Source organism: Ciconia boyciana, chromosome 23 (assembly GCF_034638445.1).
Source record: "Ciconia boyciana chromosome 23, ASM3463844v1, whole genome shotgun sequence".
NCBI lineage: Eukaryota > Metazoa > Chordata > Aves > Ciconiiformes > Ciconiidae > Ciconia > Ciconia boyciana.
This window is the reverse complement of record NC_132956.1, coordinates 3,158,483-3,180,479: the sequence shown is the minus strand read 5'-3', so window position 1 is coordinate 3,180,479 and position 21,997 is coordinate 3,158,483. Positions and strand designations below refer to the sequence as shown.

General features: G+C 55.0%; 2 protein-coding genes across 3 annotated transcripts in view; one reads left to right on the top strand and one right to left on the bottom strand.

Annotated features, from left to right (window-relative positions):
• Nucleotides 1–1,644, bottom strand: part of DSTYK (dual serine/threonine and tyrosine protein kinase) — a 28,465-nt gene extending 26,821 nt beyond the window's left edge. For both annotated transcript variants that reach the window (XR_012046156.1, XM_072886302.1), the window contains exon 1: nucleotides 1,284–1,644. Coding sequence is in view for 1 of the 2 variants with exons in the window: in XM_072886302.1 (XP_072742403.1) it covers nucleotides 1,284–1,533 (250 nt within the window). In the remaining variant the exon portion in view is untranslated. The remainder of the gene's footprint in view (nucleotides 1–1,283) is intronic.
• A 1,011-nt stretch (nucleotides 1,645–2,655) lies between these two features.
• TMCC2 (transmembrane and coiled-coil domain family 2) overlaps nucleotides 2,656–21,997 on the top strand; it is a 37,496-nt gene continuing 18,154 nt past the window's right edge. The window contains exons 1-2 of the mRNA XM_072844850.1: nucleotides 2,656–2,898; nucleotides 18,753–19,259. Of these exons, the coding sequence (XP_072700951.1) occupies nucleotides 2,731–2,898; nucleotides 18,753–19,259 (675 nt within the window). The 5' untranslated portion in view covers nucleotides 2,656–2,730. The remainder of the gene's footprint in view (nucleotides 2,899–18,752; nucleotides 19,260–21,997) is intronic.

The following is a 21,997-nucleotide window of genomic DNA, read 5'->3' as shown; positions in this document are numbered from 1 at the left end:
GCATGAACAAGCTCTAAAGCAGTCAGCCTTTCCTTGAAGCCCTGATACTTAAGGGCCAGTTGGTAACACATTCACCAGTAAAGTCAAACTGGGTCAAGGTAAGTATTTGAAAAAAAAAAAAAAAGAAGGTTATAAGTGCTCTGTATTAGCAACAACAGGCAGGATATTTGGTGAAATCTGTATCCTATGTCAGGAATATTGAATTAACGATGTATGCACATCTACAAAGCCCTATAAGCACAGTTGCAAAGATGCAATTGTATTTGACTAGCAATGTTTTACAAGAAGTAACCAAACAGAAGAGCAACTCCAGTGGAGTGCAACCATTCAAACAGCATTGAGACCCACAGAAAACGGATGAAACCAACTAGTTCCTACTTCTTGAAAGTCACAGAAAGATGTAAACAAACAGAGACACCACGTTTTCACAAAACTATTCACTTCTATTCTGACAGTTCACTACTTTTTTTACACCGACTGACAGAAGAGCTCAACAACGCTTCAATCTTCAAATCAGAATTGTAAGCATAAGACAAGCATGGACGAGCGTCTTGGACAAGTAGCCAACAGATGACTCATGAGCCATTTGGAAATGAATAAAGAAGATCTTTATATATATTTAATGTCACGCTAAATTCTTCTCACAAGACAGTCTTATGGAAAGACGAAGTTCTGCACACGGCAGGAGAGCTCCCACCAGCAGCAATGTTTGTCAACAGTGACAGATGAGGGTAAAGCTGATGAATGAAGCCCGGCACTATTCCCACAGAGCTCCACAGGCACACCAACCCCACATGCCACCCACTCCCTAGGTGCTGTATCTTCCTAACCCCCACCCTGCAGCTCCCAGCCCCCCCCCGGGGGGGGGCGGAGAGCTGCAGGGTGGGGGATAGGAAGATGGGCAGAGGGACCCATCTCCCCGACAGCCCCCACCACCCCCTGGCCTGCTCACTTCACCCCACAAAGCCTCTCACAGCCCCAAGGCACCCCAGCTCTCCAGATGTGCTCCCACCCCACAGCCCATCTACCCCCCCATTACAGACCCCACAGCCCGCCAGCAGCCCCGTTCACTCCGCACAGCCCACCCACCGCCTCCCACCCGCTCCCCAACCCTCACAAGTCCCCAGCCCACCCCTCGCTGCCCACAGCTCACCCCACAGGCCCCCTCAGCCCCAGAGCCCCCCGTTTACCCCCACAGCCCCGCTCCCATTTCCCCCACACCCCAAACACAGGCCTCCCCGCCCGCCGCAGGCCCTGCCCGACTTCCCCCGTCCCCCTCTCACCGCCCGGCGCGGGGCCTTCCCGGGGGACCCCGTCCCCAGACCCGGCGGGGAGGCCCTCGCCGGCCGCCGCCGAGGCGAAGGAGTGTCCCTGGGAGTACTTGACGTCGCGGAAGAACTTCTTGGTCTCGCGCAGGTTGTGCTGCAGCCGCGCCAGGTGCCGGTTGTAGTGGCCGAAGGAGCGGCACAGCTCGCGGATCACCCCGCCGCCCCCGCCGGGACCCCGCCACGAAGGGGCCCCTTCGCCCTCCATGTCCTCCGGGTCCGTTCCGCTATACCCTCCCCACCGCGGGGGACACTCGGCCCCTGCCAGGCTGCCGCTCCCGGCCTCTCAGCCCTCCCGGAGGGAACGGCGCGCCCCCGGCGGCCGGGTTTTCGTCGTCTCCCCCCCCACCCCTCCCGCCTCCCCTACCCCCGCCGCCGCCACCGCCGCCTTCCTCCTCAGGGGCAGCGCCTCAGCAAGCCGCGCTGCGTGCGGCGCGGAACCTTTATCGGGGCGCCGCGGGGTAAAGGGGGAGGACGCCGGGCGGACCCCGGGCGCGCGGCATGCCGGGAGCTGTAGTTCGTCCGCGCAGAGAGTCTGCGCGCCGCGCGGGGGCCGCCGGGAGTTGTAGTTCCGCACGCCGCGGGGCCTCCTGGGAACTGTAGTCCCGTGAGACCGGCGGGGCTCCCGAGGAGGGCCCAGCGCGCCGGTCCGCTCTCCCGCGGCTGCCAGCCCCTCTCCGGGGCCGCCGCCCGGTCAGCGTAGGGGGTCGGCGGGGTCCGGCCGGGAGGCGCGGCGGGGGGGATCGGGAGCAGCAGGCGGATGACGGCGGCCAGCGGAGCCCTCGCCCGGAGCCACGCCCGCACCGAGGCAAAGCGGCGGCGGAGCCTCGGCCGCGGCGGGACGGCCCCGCTACCCGGTCAGCACCGGCGGGCCCGCGGAGCTGCGGCGGGCTCCAGCGCGGGGGGGACGAGGCAAAAATAAAAAAATTAATTCCAATAAAAACCCCAAATCTTTAAAAAGGGGAAACCAGAGGCAAAGCAGCGCCCCGGGGCAGGGCAGGGCAGCGCCGCGCCGCCGGGCGGCTCCGTCTCCGCGCTGCGCGGACCGGCTCGGCCGGGGGCGGCGGGCCCGGCAGCACCGCGCGCCGCGACAGCTCCGCGCCGCCGCCGCCAATCGCCGCCGCCGGCCCCGCCCGCCGCCCGCCGCCATTGGCCAGCGCCGCCGCCGCTCAGGCCCCGGCGGCGGCGGCGGCGGCGGCGGCGGCGGCGGGGATGCCGATGCCGATGCCGGCGGGCGCGGAGCCGCCGCGGCGCGGAGCCGCCGCCCGGCCCGGGCACGGCGGGGCGGGCGCGGGCGGGGCGGGGGTGCGCAGCCCGCGGGCCCCGCAGCGGCCGCCCGGGCGCCGCCCGCCGCCGCCGCCGCGGCCGTAGGCGCCCCCGCCTCCCGGGGGCACGGCGCACCGGTATGAAGCGGTGCCGGTCGGACGAGCTGCGGCAGCCCGAGGAGGACCCCGGCGCCGCGGGGGAGCCGCCCGGCCCCGCCGCCATGGAGGCCAAGCCCGTGGAGGCGGCGGCGGCGGCCCCCGAGGCGGGCGCTGTCCCGCCGCCGCGCACCAAGCCCCCCGACCTGAAGGTGAGCCGCGGCGGCGCCGGCCGGCGGGTGCCGGTGGGTTGGCGATGGGGCGAGCATCCCGGTGGGGTCACCGGAGGGGTGAGGACCCCTTAGGGTCAACAGTGGGGTTACCAGTCGGGCAAGCACCCTACGGCGTTACCCTTGGGGTTACCGGTGTGGTGAGCACTCAGCGGGGTTAGCGGTGGGATGTACGCCTTGGTGGGGTACCGCCATCCCCACACCCCGGTCCCCGCTCTGCTACAGGTGTGACCTTGGAGGATGGGGCATGGCCCCGGGATGGGGATGCTCCTGGATGAAGATTGTCCTGGGATGGGGCTGGTCCTGGGATGGGGGTGGTCCCAGGATGAGGATGGTCCCAGGATGGGGCTGCTCCTGCGATGAGGATGCTCCTGGGATGGGGATGCTCCTGGATGAGGATTGTCCAGGGATGGGGATGGTCCCAGGATGGGGATGCTCCTGGGATGAAGAGGTCCCAGGTTGGGATGCTTCCAGACTGGGGACGCTCCTGCACTGGGGATGCTCCCAGGGGAGAGTATGGCCCTGGGGTGTGGGTGCCCCTGCAGTGGGCCACCTCCCAGGGTCGAGCTGCCTCGTCGTAGGCTTGCACGAGCACGCACAGGGCTGGGCACCGCCGAGGCCGTGGCCCTGCTGCAGCCTGGCCACCAAGAGCAGCGATGATAACAGGGCGGCGGTGGGAGAGGAGGGAGGACCCTGGTGACACCACCCGCCCCTGGCAAGGGGGCTGCGGGCACAAGGGTCGCACCTCGGGGCAGGTCGGCAGCGGGCTGCCATCACCCCAGCAGGCTTTTTTGGGGTAAGAGGGCTGTGCCCCTGCAGAGGGGCTGAGCAGATCCCGGTAAATAACTGCCAGAGTCACCCCAGCGCTGAGCGTGGGGGAGATGCTCGGGGGACCGCCAGCCGTGCCGATAGGATTAGTGCTGCGGCAGCCGGGAAGCGACGGTGTATAAATGGCCCCGAGGCTGCTCCTCCTGTGCCTTCGGGCTGTGTCCGGTTAATGAGGAAAACAAGTTACGCGGCACTGCAGCGCTGCGGGAGGGAAGGGAGCCGGTCCCCGGCAGCAGGGCACAGGCAGGGATGCAGGCAGGCAGGCAGGACGGGGCGGTCCAGGGTGAAATCGGGCAGAAATTTCCCGTGGGTTTGAAAGCGGAGCAGGTCTGACCCCCGTCCGTTCAACAGGGTCCCGCTGGCGTGGACGCGGTGGGGTTTTATCTTGCAGAGATGAATTCCCTGCTTGTAACTTTGGTGTTTTCAGGCGCTGCAGCACGTTGCGGCCGCGGGCAGAGCGTGCTCGTGGCAGCGCTGTCAAAGGCGATGTGGCCGTCGCGCCACGGTGGTACGGAGGTGCCGATTCCACTCTTTGGTTTCAAAAAGACCTGGACAAAAGTGGAAAATGTCCCTGGTCACCCAGGGGCAGCCTGGCATCCAGGACGGAGACCCTTGTTGTGGAGCACCCCAGCCTGCCGCTTGGCCTAGAAGGTCTTATCAGCACGGTCAAGGTCACGCGGGAGCTGGGAAGCACAGCCAGGACTGCCAGGCTGCTGCCGTGCCTGCATGCATCCCTTCCAGAAAGGCAGCCAGGAAATAAAAAACCCCGTTCCTGTAGGAGAACTCGGCTGCTTTAAGCACAAGAAGCCCTGTGGTTGCAGGACGCTGCTTGCTGCAACACGCGGTGCCTTTTCCTCGATGTCTGAGCAGCAGCTCCGGCACCTGAGGCCGTTTTGGCTTTGCTGATGTGATGTACAGCTGCTGCTGCGGCCCTAAAAACAGCTGGAGGGGAGAGCCCTGTGCCAGGGGAAGGCACATCCATGGGGATGTGGTGCTCAGGGCCACGCAAGGCTTGGTGGGGTGGGACACCCTTACCTCGAGGAGGCTCGACTTGGCTTGGCCAAGGTGGTGCTTCTCATCCACGTCACCCCCCAGCCTCTCTCCGTCCCACCCGGGGCCCTTTTCACCTGCACAGTGAGTCAGAAAGGGGTGGGAGCGTGGGGCAAAAGGAGCCGCAGCTTACGATGGGGATGGTCACCAGGCCAAGCGTTCCTTGGTCAGCACGTCCAGCTCCAGGCTGGAGCTCAGCCTCATCTGCAGCCTGGTCCAGCTCGCAGCAAGAGCAGTGGCCAAACGCCCATTGATTTTATCGATGCAAGTATGATACCCTAATGCAGGTTTGCTTCGCAGTGCTCACCTTTAACGCATTTGTAGCTCAGCAATTAATTGCCCGCATGGAGTGAATCCTCAAACTTGCTTTGCCAGGCAGAATGCATGAAAAATTGTGCCTCGGTGCTGCCCACAGCTTCCGCGGCAGAGCTGGGCGCTCTGCCTGGCCCTGCCACAGATACCACCAATTCAGCCACTTTGCCTCCTGTTGCTACGATTAGTGGCATCGTTAATATAATCTTAAATTTTTCCTGCCCCACACCCCCTCTGGAGCTGCGCTGCATTCGCCACGGTGGGGTGGGTTCAAACAAGCTGGTCCTTGGCCCCTCTGCTGTCCCCAGGCTGGCATGGTGCCACACACCAAGACCCACAGGTTCATCTCCTCGTGGACAGTGAACAGGCATCAGACGTAAACTTTTGTTTGCTGCCAGCCGAAGATGGATTTGAGCTGGCAACCTGGAAACAACAGGCTGCCTTGTGTCATCTCCATCCCCTAAGCCCGGCAGATCCGTGGCAGCTCTCCGTTCCCCAGCCCCAACTCCAGCTTCTTTGCCGAGAGCGAGTGCTCCATTAGGGGAAAAGAGAAGGAAAAAAAAAGTTCTGGCAAGGAGCAAAGCAGATGCATGACACATAGTTCTGCTCAAAAATATGTTGGGTGGCAGGGATTTCTGCGCTCTGCAGCAGAGTGACTGGATCCATACAAAACACTGCAGAAGGAGACATCCAGCCTCTCGCGGCTGCCGGGGTGTCCGGGGCGTCCCACCACCAAGGCGTTCACCGCTTCGTCCTACTCCCACTTTCCCCAAGCATCTCTGAGCTGAGTGTTTTCCCTGGGTCTCTCTCTCTCTCTCTCTATTTTCCCAAATGGGACGATCTGGCCAAGGGCTGAAAGTTGAAGCCTGACATAATTTCCATCTCCAGTTTCACGATCTTGGTCTTCACGGCTCCCGCCTTTCCCTCCTTTGAACCTGATGAAAGCCAAGATCAGCAGGAGTCCAGAGGCACTGGCCTAAGCTCTTCCCTCTTCCCAGGGCCTGATCCAAACCCCACATCCATGGACAAAAAGCTTCCCCTGGGCTTCCTGGACCTGGGGAGCCTCTCCTGGGGAGGAGGGAGATGAAGGACAAGGGGAGGTCCCACCACGGGATGTGCAGTTCCCAGCACAGGTCCTGCTCTGAGCGATGGGGTTGGGACAGGGGTGGCTGGAGGGGACGGGGTGAAGCATTAACCTCCCATTTCCTCATAGCAGGTCAAACCCACTCAGCTAGTTTAATTTTTTTGAAGGTTCCTCGCTGCAAGGGGATGGGTCTGGGGGTGGAGACCCCCTGATGCGGTTCAGAGGCCCCCCCCCATGGCAGTGCCTGTGCAGGCTGCTCGCTGCAGGGAGGATGCGGAGGACTCCTCCTCTCCGTAAAGGTCACCAGCCCCTATTCTAAACCCTCAGGTACATTTATATTTAATCCCTTGCACGAACAATTTTCCAGGCATATTTTGGTCTTGAAAGGACACCGCCAAGGTGAGCCGGCTCCCCTGCGGTTACTGGGATGGAGCTGTTGTCAAGCAGCTCGAGCAGGAGCAGCACGGTCCCTGGAGCGGCCGCATCCATCATCTCCCCGGGGCATGGCTCAGCAAAAGCTCTCGGACTGCTGGCAGGGACCCCGGTGGGTCCCCACTCTCACCACTGCGGAGCTGCACGCTGGGACCCCCTGGCCCCGCAGGGAGAGGAGAGCATCCCGCCGGGCAGGGTGCAGCTAGAAGGACAGCGTGGTTCCCCGGGGTTTGTGCCAGGCGCAGTGGAGGGGCGAGAGCCGAGGCCAGGGCGCGCTGCCCTCCCGGAGCTGCATGCTGCGTCCCAGCAGACACACACTCACGTTGGTGCGGGCTGCTCACCTGAGGCCAAGTGCTCCGTGCCCAGCTGCCTACAGCCCCAGCCCCTCCAGATCCGACCCCTCAGCATCCCCATCCTTGCTTCCCACCGAATTTCAGCGCTCAGTATCCCCGCAGTCAGTTCAGGAGACGCAGAGGTGACAGCCGTGGGAGAAGCGCTCGTGGGCTGCCACTCGCTGTGTTATTCTCCTGGGAGCACATCTGGCTCCTCTCAGCACCGGCAGCAGAGGTCTCGCCCTGCAAATGCCACCCGAGGCTGGGAGCTTGCGGGGGTCCGCAGCCCCCCCGGCCGGAGCCAGACCTGGGCAGTCGGTGCCGGCCCCGCAGATGTTATTCTGGAGAGCGTTTAAGGAGCTGCGTGTCACTATAGCGTTTTGGTAGTGCATTAAACAACATGACTAACGTTTGTCACATGTTTGTTCTCTCATCCTGTCCCCGGGAGGAGAAGCGTGTGTGGGGGAGTGCTTTATTTTCCATTTTAGAACATCTATACATTTTCCTTGGCATTTGTGGCATTGGAAGGAGCGGCAGTTTGGGATGCTGGTGTAAGATAGGGATGTGAGGGGCAGTCGGGCTGGCTGCCGCCCCGCGGGGACAACTCTGCCCCCGGCCCCCAGCCTGGCTGCCGGCAATGGGGTGCAGGATGGTGGTAGGACCCCCTTGCTGGGGACCCATAGGAGGATCAGCTGGAGAAAGCAGTAGGAGGACTAGAAACCCCCCCGTGCAGGGGCGAGCGGGACCTCCCGGGTCCTGCTGCTGTTTGCAGGGCTGCGAGCTGCTCAGTGGCTCATTCCCTGTCTGTGCCCACTGGGGGAATGGCTCCCCCCACACCTTAAAATATGGAGTGCTGTGGGATGGGACGGGACGGGACGGGACGGGATGGGACGGGATGGGATGGGATGGAACAGAATGGGATGGGATGGGATGGAATGGGATGGAATGGGACGGGATGGAACAGAATGGGATGGGATGGGATGGGATGGGACGGAATGGGATGGGATGGGATGGGATGGTCTTCCACTGTGTCTGTGCAATGCCTCCAAAGGGCTGCAGAGTCTTGGCTGGAGCCCCTGGACAGGCTATGGATATAATAATAATAATAATAATAATAATAATAATAATAGAGTGGGACTTTGCAGCATGTGGCTGTGCTATAAGGTCATGGCAACAAGATCCCCTCCCTGTGCGTCTGAAAGCCGAGTAAGAGGTTTTGGATGTCAGGGCAGAGCTAGAAAACCATTTAGCAAGAAACTGGGAGGTTTCAGGCTGTGTGGCCGCTTGGCAGCAGGAGGAACACCGGCCCTGGAGAGCCCGGCACGGCCCGAGAGGCAGGGAGGGATGAGCATCCCTGCCACACTGGGCAAGGGCAGCACCTGGCTCTCCCATGGGACATTGCCAAAGAGCAGCGTCGCAGACAAAACAGTCATCCAAGTCACTGTATTCCTGCAAGATATGTCAGTTTGGGTTAAAATGGGGGGTTTTTGGCTCTTGGCCAGGCATGGCTTGTCCCCATGGTGTCCCTGCAGGGCCAGGACTCTGCTCTCGGTGCCGCAGGGTGGTGGGATGGGTACAAGGCGGGGTTCGTGCAGCCCACTCATAGCTTCTCACATCTTAGCGATTAGTTTCCATCAGTGGATAAACACGTAAGAAGGAGGCAGAGAGTGCGACCGTGGTCAGCCCAGAGCCATGCTCAGCCAAACCACGTGCCTTGGGCTTGACCCCGCCGCAGCTGGCAAGAACTGATCCACTTACGGGGGACATGAAGCAGGAGCCACTCCTTTGAAGTCCACGAAAACGTCCCCACCACTGAGCAGGAGACCCTGGCTGCATTAATGAAAAAGACAAAAGAAATAAAGATATTTTTGTATTAATCTTAGTGTTTTACAGCTGTCTACACTGAGAAATTAATCTCAGTATCCATTGCATCAGTTATTAAGCAACGGCTGTTCCAAAATAGCCCGTGCAGACGCTCTGTTCTGAGCCACAAGTAGTTCCGTGCCAGAAAAATGCCTCTGCTTTGGAAGTGCAGTAATATCCTGGAGTAACGTAAGAAAACAGAGTTTTTACATCAGCAAATTCTCTGCAATAACCATTACAGAATGGCTTGTTCATGGTGACCACTCCCAACAACTCTTTAACGTAGGCAAGCCTTTAGCTTGACAAGCCGTCGATCCGGTGGGGGTTCAAGCCCAGGACAGCAGGGCTGGGATTCCTCTTTTTGCTTCCCTCCCCCTTTTTCGCATGCAGATCCCTTACCGTCCCGCTGGGAGTCCTACCTGCAGAGCCCAGGAAAGGTTCTTTCAGAAGTTGGAAAGGGCCCGAGGAGAGGGTTTTTTTTTTAAAAAAGTGAATTTCTATCAGATTGAGCTGTTGGGCCAAGAACCCCCTGAGGGCGGCTGGCTTCCACCTCCACTTTGGTGCTGGGAAAACGTCCTCTCCTTTATTGCTGTCTTCACTTTTATTTTGTTTTCTTTACCCTCAAGGAAGGGAGTTGGTAATTTCTTTTCACTTGGACCTTCTAAAGGGCTAACTGTGCATCCGAGGGCATGCCACACCCTTGATGGTAGAAATCTGTGGGTTTATAGTTATTACCTATCTAATGCTGTCTCTGTTTCCATAGAGACTCTATAAATAGAATAAAATTTAAATCACTATTTCCTGAAGTAGCAATTCAGCACCGTAGATTTATTATATATTTCCTAGGACAAACCAAAAGGATATAAATTTTCATTATGAATGGATAACAGAAGGATTAAAGGGTTTGCCTATAGTGTTTAGTGACACAGGATCTAATTGCTGATTCCTTGTCAATATTACAGGTGTGATGAGAATTAGGCCCTTATGGATTTGGACCTTATGGCTTTAATGTCTGGGATTTTTAGGAGGAGTCCTTTGTATGGCCATGAAATCCTCCACAGTCTGCAGCTCCTGGCGGTTGTGTCTCAAACCTCACTGCTTTGCTAAAAGCCGGGGTTTTTGCCAAGCGTCTGCTGGGGCTATAAGTAGCTCCCGGTTTGGAGCCCGCTTCACGCTGGTTTTCAAGCATGAGTAAATGGCAGCGCCGCAGTTACGGGAACCAGCATCCCTGGGGAGAGTCCCAGCCGCAGTAAATCAGTGGTGAAACGCCCCTGAACGTCAGCAGGGTCAGGACTGGCGTCCTCAACGGTAGGGTGCTTGGCTTAACTCCAAAACTGAGACGGAGCAACAGGGCAGACTTGTGCCTTGTGATCTGCTGCGTCCCCGGTAGCTGAGGCCGCTTCGGGAGGCGAGAGGATCTTTCAACATCCCAAGATCATTTACTTGCTGTCTGGGAGCTGCGATGGACCAGGGATCTGGGATCTGGATCCACTGAGCCCTTAGCAGATGCTGGAAGTTGCTGCCCCTGCTGCTGCCCCCCGGGTCGACCATGCGCAGGGGATTGCAGAGGGCACCCAGCCAAAATCTCCCATGGATGCAAATCTGGGTGTTCCAGTGATTGCGGGGAAACCGCTCCGGGCTGACCCGGCTGTAATCAAGAGCACGATCTGTTCCACCATCCATATTGCATGACTTCACTGTGGCCACGGCTAGCGTCCACCCCAATTCCCAGGAGCTGGCATGAGAAAAGCCGTGTGCTCTGTGGGAACATGAATCTCAGCCCCCTGGGAGAGGAAGACCCAGGGGTACCCCGGGGACTGGCGTGCCCCCATCTCCTGATAGAAACCAGTTGCTGCCCAGCAGGGACTAGATTTGGTGGTACTGGACCATGAGCTGCAATTTCAACCCCCATAAGTGAGGCTAGTCTGGTCCGTGCTGTGCTCGGAGGCCATGGAAAATCCCCCGGGAAAAAGCCCTCCCCAATCCTTCCTGGAGCACGTTTCGGAGAGCAGGTGGCTCCTGGCAGCACATCAGTGGCCAAGGCTCCAGGGCTGGGAGTAACCATGGCTTTTCTAGCTAAGGAAAAGGCTGCTCCGTCCCCACCGCCCGCAGGGTCGGGGTCTCTTCGCAGCACGTGGTGTTGGCTGCAGCAGGCACCCTCCTCCCTCCATTGCTCTGAAGGGTCTTTCTGCTTCTCTTGCTACTTTTAGGGGTAGCCAGCGCTCATCGGAGACCTTCCCCCAGCGTGGGTAATGCTGTTGGATCTGCATACCTGAGCCGTCCCAAGCCACCATGCTGTCGTGGTTTAGCCCCAGCTGGCAACTAAGCACCACACAGCCGCTCTCTCACTCCCCCCCCCAGTGGGATGGGGGAGAGAATCGGAAGAGCAAAAGTAAGAAAACTCGTGGGTTGAGACAAGAACAGTTTAATAATTGGAACAAAATAATAATAATAATAATAATAATAATAATGAATTATACTGAGAAGGAATACAATGAGAGAGAAAGAGGAACAAAACCCAAGGGAGGGAAACAAAAGGGAAAGGGGAAAAAAAAAAAAAAATAATAAAATAAAATAAAATTATACAACCGCTCACCACCCGCCGACCGACGCCCAGCCAGTCCCCGAGCGGCGATCGCAACCCCCGACCAACTCCCCAGTTTATATACTGGGCATGACATCATATGGTATGGAATAGCCCTTTGGTCAGTTTGGATCAACTATCCTGGATGTGCCCCCTCCCATTTCTTGGGCGCCTGGCAGAGCATGAGAAGCTGGGGAAAAAAAAAAAAAAGGTCCTTGACCAATGTAAATACCGCTTTAGCGACAGCCAAAACATCAGCGTGTTATCAATATCATTCTCATACTAAAATCCAAAGCACTGCACTATACCAGCTACTAGGAAGAAAATTAACTCTATCCCAGCCGAAACCAGGACAGTATCCACCCCTTATTCCATACCATTTACGTCATGCCCAGGTTCTACCCTTTCTAATACAATTAATCACCACCATTTTTTTTTCCTGTCTCTTGGTATATATATATATATATATATATATGTACACACAATTATCATTCCCTTGGTCTATGAGTCATCCTTCTAAAATGTTTATTAAGGTCATTTAGTTCATGACTTTGGGCTTCATCTGTCATAATAGTCCTTCAGGGCAGAAGAGATGCTGCATGGTGCTGGATTGTTCTGAATCTGAATTGTTCTGGATTGTTCTGGATGCTGAAGCCAGTTCTGGTTCCATCACTTCTGCACTTTGCTTGCTTTCATCGAAGTTCATTTTTCACTAATCTGGGTGATCCTTATTGAAATACCATTGATATGGTGTATAATAACCATAAAAGTGATGACACACAGTATTATATAGCAATTAACATCATACCATTTAGTTCATTGGCTATTCTCACCCAAAATCAAATCCCCTTGAGGTACACATTGGACTTCCCATCCTTTCGCATTACCCACCAAGTACACCGGTCCTTGAGCAAAAGCAATCCCACGAATGGGCTTGCCTTTGCCTGAGGCAGGAGTAACCCAAACTGTCTTCCCCAGTATGTTTTTTATGTGTACTACAGGGACCTTATCCCCTTCTACAGTGTGTTTATGTTTTCATTGGGCAGGGCCAGCTCGATTGACAGATCCTCTAATGTTGACTAACCAGGTGGCCTTTGCTAAATGTGTATCCCAATGTTTAAATGTCCCACCACCCAGTGCTCTCAGTGTAGTCTTTAACAGTCCATTATATCGTTCAATTTTCCCAGAGGCTGGTGCATGATAGGGAATGTGATATACCCACTCAATGCCATGCTCTTTAGCCCAGGTGTCTATGAGGCTGTTTCGAAAATGTGTTCCGTTGTCTGACTCAATTCTTTCTGGGGTGCCATGTCGCCACAGGACTTGCTTTTCAAGGCCCAGGATAGTGTTCGGGCGGTGGCATGGGGCACAGGATATGTTTCCAGCCATCCGGTGGTTGCTTCCACCATTGTAAGCACATAGCGCTTGCCTTGGCGGGTTTGTGGGAGTGTGATATAATCGATCTGCCAGGCCTCCCCATATTTATATTTTAGCCATCGCCCTCCATACCACAGAGGCTTTAACCGCTGGCTTGTTTAATTGCAGCGCATGTTTCACATTCATGGATAACCTGTGCAATAGTGTCCATGGTCAAGTCCACCCCTCGATCACGAGCCCATCTATATGTTGCATCTCTTCCTTGATGGCCTGAGGTGTCATGGGCCCACCGAGCCATAAATAATTCACCTTATGTTGCCAGTCCAGATCCACCTGAGCCACTTCAATCTTAGCAGCCTGCTCCACCTGCTGGTTATTTTGATGTTCCTCAGTGGCCCGACTCTTGGGCACGTGAGCATCTACGTGACGTACTTTTTACAATCAGGTTCTCTACCCGGGCAGCAATATCTTGCCACAATGCTGCAGCCCAGATGGGTTTGCCTCTGCGCTGCCAATTGTTCTGCTTCCATTGCTGTAACCACTCCCACAGGGCATTTGCCACCATCCATGAGTCAGTATAGAGATAGAGCACTGGCCACTTTTCTCGTTCAGCAATGTCTAAAGCCAGCTGAATGGCTTTTAGTTCTGCAAATTGGCTCGATTCACCATCTCCTTCAGCAGTTTCTACCACTTGTCGTATAGGACTCATACAGCAGCCTTCCACCTCCGATGCTTTCCTACAATACGACAGGACCCATCAGTGAACAGTGCATACTGCTTCTCATTTTCTGGCAATTTATTGTACAGTGGGGCCTCCTCAGCACGCGTCACCTCCTCCTCTGGCGATATTCCGAAACCTTTGCTTTCTGGCCAGTCCATAATTACTTCCAAGATTCCTGGGCGATTGGGGTTTCCTATCCGAGCCCGTTGTGTGATCAGTGCAACCCACTTACTCCACGTAGCATCAGTTGCATGATGTGTAGAGGGGACACTCCCTTTGAACATCCATCCCAGCACCGGCAGTCGAGGTGCCAAGAGGAGTTGTGCTTCAGTACCAACCACTTCTGAAGCAGCTCGAACCCCTTCATATGCTGCTAATATCTCTTTCTCAGTTGGAGTATAGCGGGCCTCAGATCCTCTGTATCCTCGACCCAAACCCTAGGGGCCACTCGAGTCTCCCCTGGTGCTTTCTGCCAGAGGCTCCAGGTAGGGCCATTCTCTCCAGCTGCAGTGTAGAGCACATTTTTTACGTCTTGCCCTGCTCCGAACTGGCCCAAGGGCTACTGCATGAACTATCTCCCGTTTAATTTGTTCAAAAGCTTGTCGTTGCTCAGGGCCCCATTTGAAATCATTCTTCTTCCGGGTCACTTGGTAGAGAGGGCTTACGATCAGACTGTAATTTGGAATATGCATTCTCCAAAAACCCACAACGCCTAAGAAAGCTTGTGTTTCCTTTTTTGCTAGTTGGTGGAGACATGGCTGTTATTTTGTTAATCACATCCATTGGGATCTGACGACGTCCATCTTGCCATTTTATTCCTAAAAACTGGATCTCCTGTGCAGGTCCCTTGACCTTACTTTGTTTTATGGCAAAACCGGCTTTCAGGAGGATCTGGACTATTTTCTTCCCTTTCTCAAAAACTTCCTCTGCTGTATTGCCCCACACGATAATGTCATCAATGTATTGCAGATGTTCTGGAGCTTCGCCCTGTTCCAGTGCAGTCTGAATCAGTCCATGGCAAATGGTAGGGCTGTGTTTCCACCCCTGGGGCAGTCGATTCCAGGTGTACTGAACACCCTCCAGGTGAAAGCAAACTGTGGCCTGCACTCTGCTGCCAAAGGGATTGAGAAAACGCATTAGCAATATCAATTGTAGCATACCATTTGGCTGCTTTTGACTCCAGTTCGTATTGAAGTTCCAGCATGTCCGGCACAGCAGCACTCAGGGGCGGCGTGACTTCATTCAAGCCACGATAGTCTACTGTTAGTCTCCACTCTCCATTAGACTTTCTCACTGGCCATATAGGACTGTTAAAAGGTGAGCGAGTCTTACTGATCACTCCTTGGCTCTCCAGTCGACGAATCAGCTCATGGATGGGAATCAGGGAGTCTCGGGTTGGTACGATATTGCCTCCGGTGCACCGCTGTGGTAGCAATTGGCACCCGTTGTTCTTCAACCCTCAGCAACCCCACAACAGAAGGGTCCTCTGAGAGACCAGGCAAGGTAGATAGCCTGCTTAATTTCCTCCGTCTCCAAGGCAGCTATACCAAAGCCCACCGGTACCCTTTTGGGTCCTTGAAATACCCTCTCCTGAGGTAGTCTGGTGCCAAGGATGCACGGAGCCTCAGGGCCAGTCACAATGGGGTGCTTTTGCCACTCATTCCCAGTTAGGCTCACTTCAGCCTCCAAGACAGTCAGCTGTTGGGATCCCCCTGTCACTCCACAAATACAGATGGGTTCTGCCCCGATATAGCTTGATGGCATTAGGGTACACTGTGCACCGGTGTCTACTAGAGCCTTATACTCCTGTGGGTCTGATGTGCCAGGCCATCGAATCCACACAGTCCAGTAAACCCGGTTGTCCCTTTCCTCCACCTGGCTGGAGGCAGGGCCCCCTAATTCTGGTCATAATATTCATTACCCATTTCTTGTATATACGAGTCAGGAGTTTCTTCATTAAAATCAGAAGTAAGATCAGCCCTTTTACTCTGTCTGGGGAATTGTCCACTGGAAACTGGAGCAGCAATTTTCCTGGAAGATGCCCCTTTGGTGATTGTTTTTCCTTGCAACTCACGTACCCGTGCCTCTAGGGTTGAGGTAGGCTTTCCATCCCACTTCCTCATGTCCTCTCCGTGGTCACGCAGGAAAACCATAGAGTGCCCCGTGGTGTGTACCCTCTATATCCTCTCTTGAGCAGAAGAACGCTGACTCCTAATAGCTGAGACACTGGTCCGTATAGGTGGGGAGTAGGACATATCTTCTTTGAACCGTTGGAACTCCTGGGACAGTTTCTCCACAGCTGAGACAAGGGAGGAAGAGATACTTTCTTCATATTCCCGGAGGTTACTAGCAGCTTCATTCACTGTTGGACCGTCTCCGTCTTTCCAGGTCAGTATTGCCAATGAGTTGGCACACGACGGTGGTGCGTCGTACTCAACTTCCGCCACATAGGTCTTGTGCACTGGACCTCATCTGGATCTATGGGTGACCGCATCGCCGTTCAGGTCACTATAAATCACTTCCAGCACAGCTAATTCCCTCAGGTACTGGATGCCTTTTTCCATGGTGGTCCATTTCCCAGGGCGATATACAACATCTTCCTTGAAAGGATATCTTTCTTTATAGCTGACAGGAGTCGCCTCCAGAGGCTGCGGGCTGGTTCCCCTTTTCCAATTGCTTTGTCAATGCCCCCTTCCCTAGAAATAGATCCCAGCTGCTTGGCTTCCTTACCCTCCAATTCCAGGCTACTGGCCCCACTATCCCAGCATCGGAGCAGCCAGGTGACAATGTGCTCCCCTGGACGACGGCTGAAATCTTTTCGCATATCTCGCAGCTCACTTAGGGATAGGGATCGGGTGGTTTCTGTCTCATTTACGAGTTCTTCCTCTTCCTCTCCCTGTGATAGCCCTGCTCTTTCATCTTCCCTTTCTAAACGAGTTGACTTTCGCTTCCAGGATTTCTTTTTATGTATAGGGGCGACTGATACTGACACGGGTTCGTTCCCTGTTTGAACCGCAATGCTTGTAACGGAGTTATCCGGAGCAGCTGCAACTGCAGTGCCTGTCGCAGGGGTAGTCGGAACAGCCGTAGTGCCTGTCGCAGGGGTAGCCGGAATAGTCGCAGTGCCTGTCGCAGGGGGGGCTGGAGCAGCCGTAGTGCCTGTCGCAGGGTAATCGGGACAGCCGCAGCGCCTGTCGCAGGGGTAATCGACAGCCGCAGTGCTTGTCGCAGGGTAATCGGGACAGCCGCAGCGCCTGTCGCAGGGTAGTCGGAACAGCCGCAGTGCCTGTCGCAGGGTAGCCGGAATAGTCGCAGTGCCTGTCGCAGGGGGGCTGGAGCAGCCGTAGTGCCTGTCGCAGGGTAATCGGGACAGCCGCAGTGCCTGTCGCAGGGGGCTGGAGCAGCCGTAGTGCCTGTTGCAGGGGTAATCGGGACAGCCGCAGTGCCTGTCGCAGGGGTAGTCGGAACAGCCGCAGTGCCTGTCGCAGGGGGGACTGGAGCAGCTGCAGTGCCTGGCATTTTGCCACCGGATCCTTGAGGGTACTGAATAGTGTTGAACAGGGCTCGGTAGGCATGGGCCAGACCCCAGCACATGGCAGTGATTTGTGTCTCCCTAGAATTGCCAGGGTGACAGCATACTTTTTCCAAATAGTCTACTAATTTTTCAGGATTCTGCACTTGTTCAGGGGTGAAGTTCCAAAACACTGGAGGTGCCCACTGTCCTAGGCATTTGCCCATGCTATCCCACACACCCTGCCACTCATAACTATCCAGCCTTGGGGCAGATCTCTGAATTATGTTCTTAAATTGCTTACTAACCTTGGACAAGATCGAAACAATATTCCCAAGCAATACCAATAGAAGTATCTTAACTACCCAAGGTTGTTCAAAATACTGAAAAGTTATTGTAATGAAGGAGGAAGCATTGTAGAAGAAAGTAGTGAAGGTACAATTCTGCATTTCTCCATAAAAACCTCTCAGAGGCAGAGGTATAATTGCGAATTGTCTCCATAAGCTGATACCCGACATACAATAACGGTTTCAGTACAGCACTTAGATACCAAAATAAACCCAAGGTCACTGTTTTAATAACAAATCTCACAGGCAAAACATCACCAATTAAAGCAGAGCACAGCAAACTGCAAAAACCAACACCGATCTTTAACATGTACAGCAAAAAATGAGCATGGTGCAGATCAGGTAAACCAATGCTAGGAACAGATGGATCAATATCACGTCCCACAACTACTAACAGATCTGAATTCCTTAATACACTTGGTTAATCTGTTATTATCTCAACCCTTCGAGCCCCACGTTAAGGCGCCAAAAGGACTGTCGTGGTTTAGCCCCAGCTGGCAACTAAGCACCACACAGCTGCTTCTTCACTTTCCCGCCCAGTGGGATGGGGGAGAGAATCGGAAGAGCAAAAGTAAGAAAACTCGTGGGTTGAGACAAGAACAGTTTAATAATTGGAACAAAATAATAATAATAATAATAATAATAATAATGAATTATACTGAGAAGGAATACAATGAGAGAGAAAGAGGAACAAAACCCAAGGGAGGGAAACAAAAGGGAAAGGGGAAAAAAAAAAAATAAAAAAATAAAAAAAAATTATACAACCGCTCACCACCCGCCGACCGACGCCCAGCCAGTCCCCCAGCGGCGATCGCAACCCCTGCCAACTCCCCAGTTTATATACTGGGCATGACATCATATGGTATGGAATAGCCCTTTGGTCAGTTTGGATCAACTATCCTGGATGTGCCCCCTCCCATTTCTTGGGCGCCTGGCAGAGCATGAGAAGCTGGGGAAAAAAAAACAAAAAAAAGGTCCTTGACCAATGTAAATACCGCTTAGCGACAGCCAAAACATCAGCGTGTTATCAATATCATTCTCATACTAAAATCCAAAGCACTGCACTATACCAGCTACTAGGAAGAAAATTAACTCTATCCCAGCCGAAACCAGGACACATGCTCAGCCCTGCGTGCCATCAAATGGCCACTATTGTTCAGTACTTTTCCATGGGTATAAAGTGCAGTGCCGGCAACAAGGCTTGTTCCCTTTCGCAGATCCCTTTGGGCTGCTGTGGGGTCCCCAGAGCCCTCCAGAAGCTCTTTAATCCCTTGAGCTTCGTGTTTTGGTTTGGTGTCAGCGTGGGCACCATCCGTCAGAGCTGTGTGTGCCAAAGCGGGGCGATGCCGTCCCTTCCTGACAGTAACAGGGGTTGTTTTCTCTCCTCTTCTGCAGAAAATCCAGCAGCTGTCCGAAGGGTCCATGTTTGGCCATGGCCTGAAGCACCTTTTCCACAGCCGCCGGCGGTCACGGGAGCGGGAGCACCAGAACTCGCAGGATTCGCTGCCGCCGCACTACGGCATGTCCGACCACGACTCCCCCGACGAGAAGGAGCGGTCCCCGGAGATGCACCGCGTCTCCTACGCCATGTCCCTGCACGACCTCCCGGCACGTCCCACCGCCTTCAACCGGGTGCTGCAGCAGATCCGCTCTCGCCCCTCCATCAAGCGTGGCACCAGCCTGCACAGCGGCAGCCGGCGGGCCAAGAGCGGCTCGCTGGAGCCCCAGAAGGGGAGCCCCCACCTCGTCCGCAAGGCCCCCCAGGACAGCAGCCTCACCGCCATCCTGCATCAGCACCAGGGCCGCCCCAGGTCCTCCTCCACCACCGACACTGCCATCCTCCTGGCTGAGAGCGGGACCGTCTACCTGCTCACCGAGGACACCGAGTGCCTGGCCGATAAGGTAGGGCTGCGCCACGGGGGCATCTTTGGGCAGCTGGGGGGCACGAGCCCGCGCCGGGGGGCTGGGGCAGGACTGGGTGCGGAGCACCCCAAAATGCTGTCGGGAGGAGACTGTCCCTCGGGGCAGCGCTGGTGGCACCGGGTGTGCGGGACGGTGGACGGCAGCCCCTGCCCGGGAGCGAGTTGGGTCCAGAGGCTGCTGGGGTTGATGCTCCTCTCGCGGGGAAGTGAAGGCAGGGACGTGTCCCGGTCCGATTCCCAGAGCAGGATTTGAGGGAGAGAGAAAGGGACCTGGCAAGAGCTCTGTGCCAGCGGGGTGGGACCCCCGGTGCGGCGTCGGAGGGGATCCCAGGCAGCCCAGCGCCAGGCGTCCATGGGCAGACGCCGCCGGCAAGCTGGCAACGGCCTGAGACAGATATTCCAAATTCAGTGGGTATTCCATTCCTCCTACTATCCTCAATCAAAGGGGATGGTAGAAAGAGCTAATGGCTTAAGCCTTTAAAGGAGCCTTAAGCCACACGAGGCCCAGTGGGATATTCAACTTTCCAAAATACTTGATCAATTGAATAATCAGCATGGGCCCACTGGGAGCCCTGGGAGCCGAGTATTCTTTACAAAAACTAAACCTGGTGCTCCACCTCCTGATGAAAGAAAATATCTGATAGCATGCATTACAGTCAGGACAACCTCTCATGGTAAATTTACCACAAATTGGAACTGTACCTATGACTCTAACTAAACCTCGTGGCCCACTTGCCTGGGAAGCTACTGACAGCAGCGGTGCAAAACACAGAATTAGCGCACGTTGGATTTTTTCTTCTTTCTAATGGGATAACCTGCCTGGAAAACCCCACCGAGACCAGTTTGTTTTATGCTTTTATCTTGCGGTCTCTTCCAAGATGAAAATAAGATCCGTCGTCCCACGGCTGTTGAAGATTTCAATAATACTTGCTTCCCCACAAACACCCACCTGTCTCAACTTAATTTTCAATCAAGAAATCAGCCACAATTGTGTCAACACAGATAAGCCACCAACAGACAGCAATATAAACGTGGCTTGTAAAGCACAACCACCTGTTAATGAGAGATATATGTATGTTATGATTATTCACAATAACTCTTACACGCCGTATAGAAAGTGCTGTAACGTAAGGCATTGCTCAATACATGCCACAGTGAAGGGACGTTATGATGTTAAAATGTCATGCAGATGGAACGCTCTGAAGGGACGCAACGTAATATTAGGAACAATAGCTCTCAGAATCACTAAACCTATCACAATGATGTCAGTGCCTACTCTGAATACTCCCCTCGTTTTACTAAGGAGCCTTACTCAAAGAACCCTAGAGAGGCCATGGTCCCAAGCCCTTGTTACATATACCAGAAGTACGGGACCAAATTCTAGTAAAGACTTGGCCCTCTTAATTGTAGTAACGCACGGAACTCAAGTATATTGAGAAAATGAATGGAGCAAGGATCCTAAGGGTTTTGACCAACTTCTCCAACTCTGGGGAGTGACAGGCCAGGAAATAAAAGTAGGATGCTGGATGGATCCACCTATAAGAAGACATCTCAAATCGCTGTGTACAACATTACATCAAACCCAATAGCAAAAGATACAAAACTTTGCGCCTCTGAAAGATTGAACTGTTGGTACAATTTTACCTTAGTACAACCTGTCTTAGAGTACAGGTGGTCTCGGGTGGCCAGGGACTGAACACAGGAACCCTAGATAGCATAGAGGAACAAATGAGTGCTCTACAGCTCAAATTGCTACAAGATGGATGTGGAGCACAAGGAAGGTCTCGGGAGGCATCATGACTGGGAGAAAAAATGTCCTGAGGGAGCCAGAGAGACAGAAAAAGGACTGGGGACACGACGATTAAATCCAGAGGGGATCTGAACCAAGTAAACATGTTATCAGAGGGCCGGGGAATGAATAGAGGCACAGCTAGAGGGAAGAGAGGACAGATTGCCTGGGCTGGGTCACAGACATGGACTGAAGTCTTCTGAGGGAACAAGAGGGGTGCAAGGTCAGCTACAAAGCTAAAAGTGTGCTAAGGGCAACCTTGAAGGCATTGATAGGCATCGTGACACCATTAGAGGGGTCCTGAATGGGCTCGAGCAACCAAAGAAGGCTCAGGCAAGCTGGTGATGGCGTGGGCAGACGCCACCAGCAAGCAGGCGATGGCCAGGCAGATGCCACTGGCAAGCTGGTGATGGCGTGGGCAGACGCCACCAGCAAGCAGGCGATGGCCGAGCAGATGCCACTGGCAAGCTGGTGATGGCGTGGGCAGACGCCACCAGCAAGCAGGCGATGGCCGAGCAGATGCCACTGGCAAGCTGGCGATGGCGTGGGCAGATGCCACCAGCAAGCAGGCGATGGCCAGGCAGATGCCACTGGCAAGCTGGCGATGGCGTGGGCAGATGCCACCAGCAAGCTGGCACCAGGTGGGCAGACGCTGCCGGCAAGTAGGCGATGGCATGGGCAGATGGCACCGGCAATGGGGTAATGGGGTAACCCATCTGGAAAACCCCACCAAGACCAGTTTGTTTTACCCTTTTATCTTGCGGTCTCCTCCAAGATAAAAGAGCCCCCAGCTCAGCAGGGGGGCTGCAAATTGGTCCCATCCAAAGTGATTTTTAAACCGCTCTGTGCAGCACTAATAGATTTCCATCTAGTGTTTAGCCCCGTTAATTATGAAACAGCTGAGATTAGCGCAGCGGCACGGCACGCTG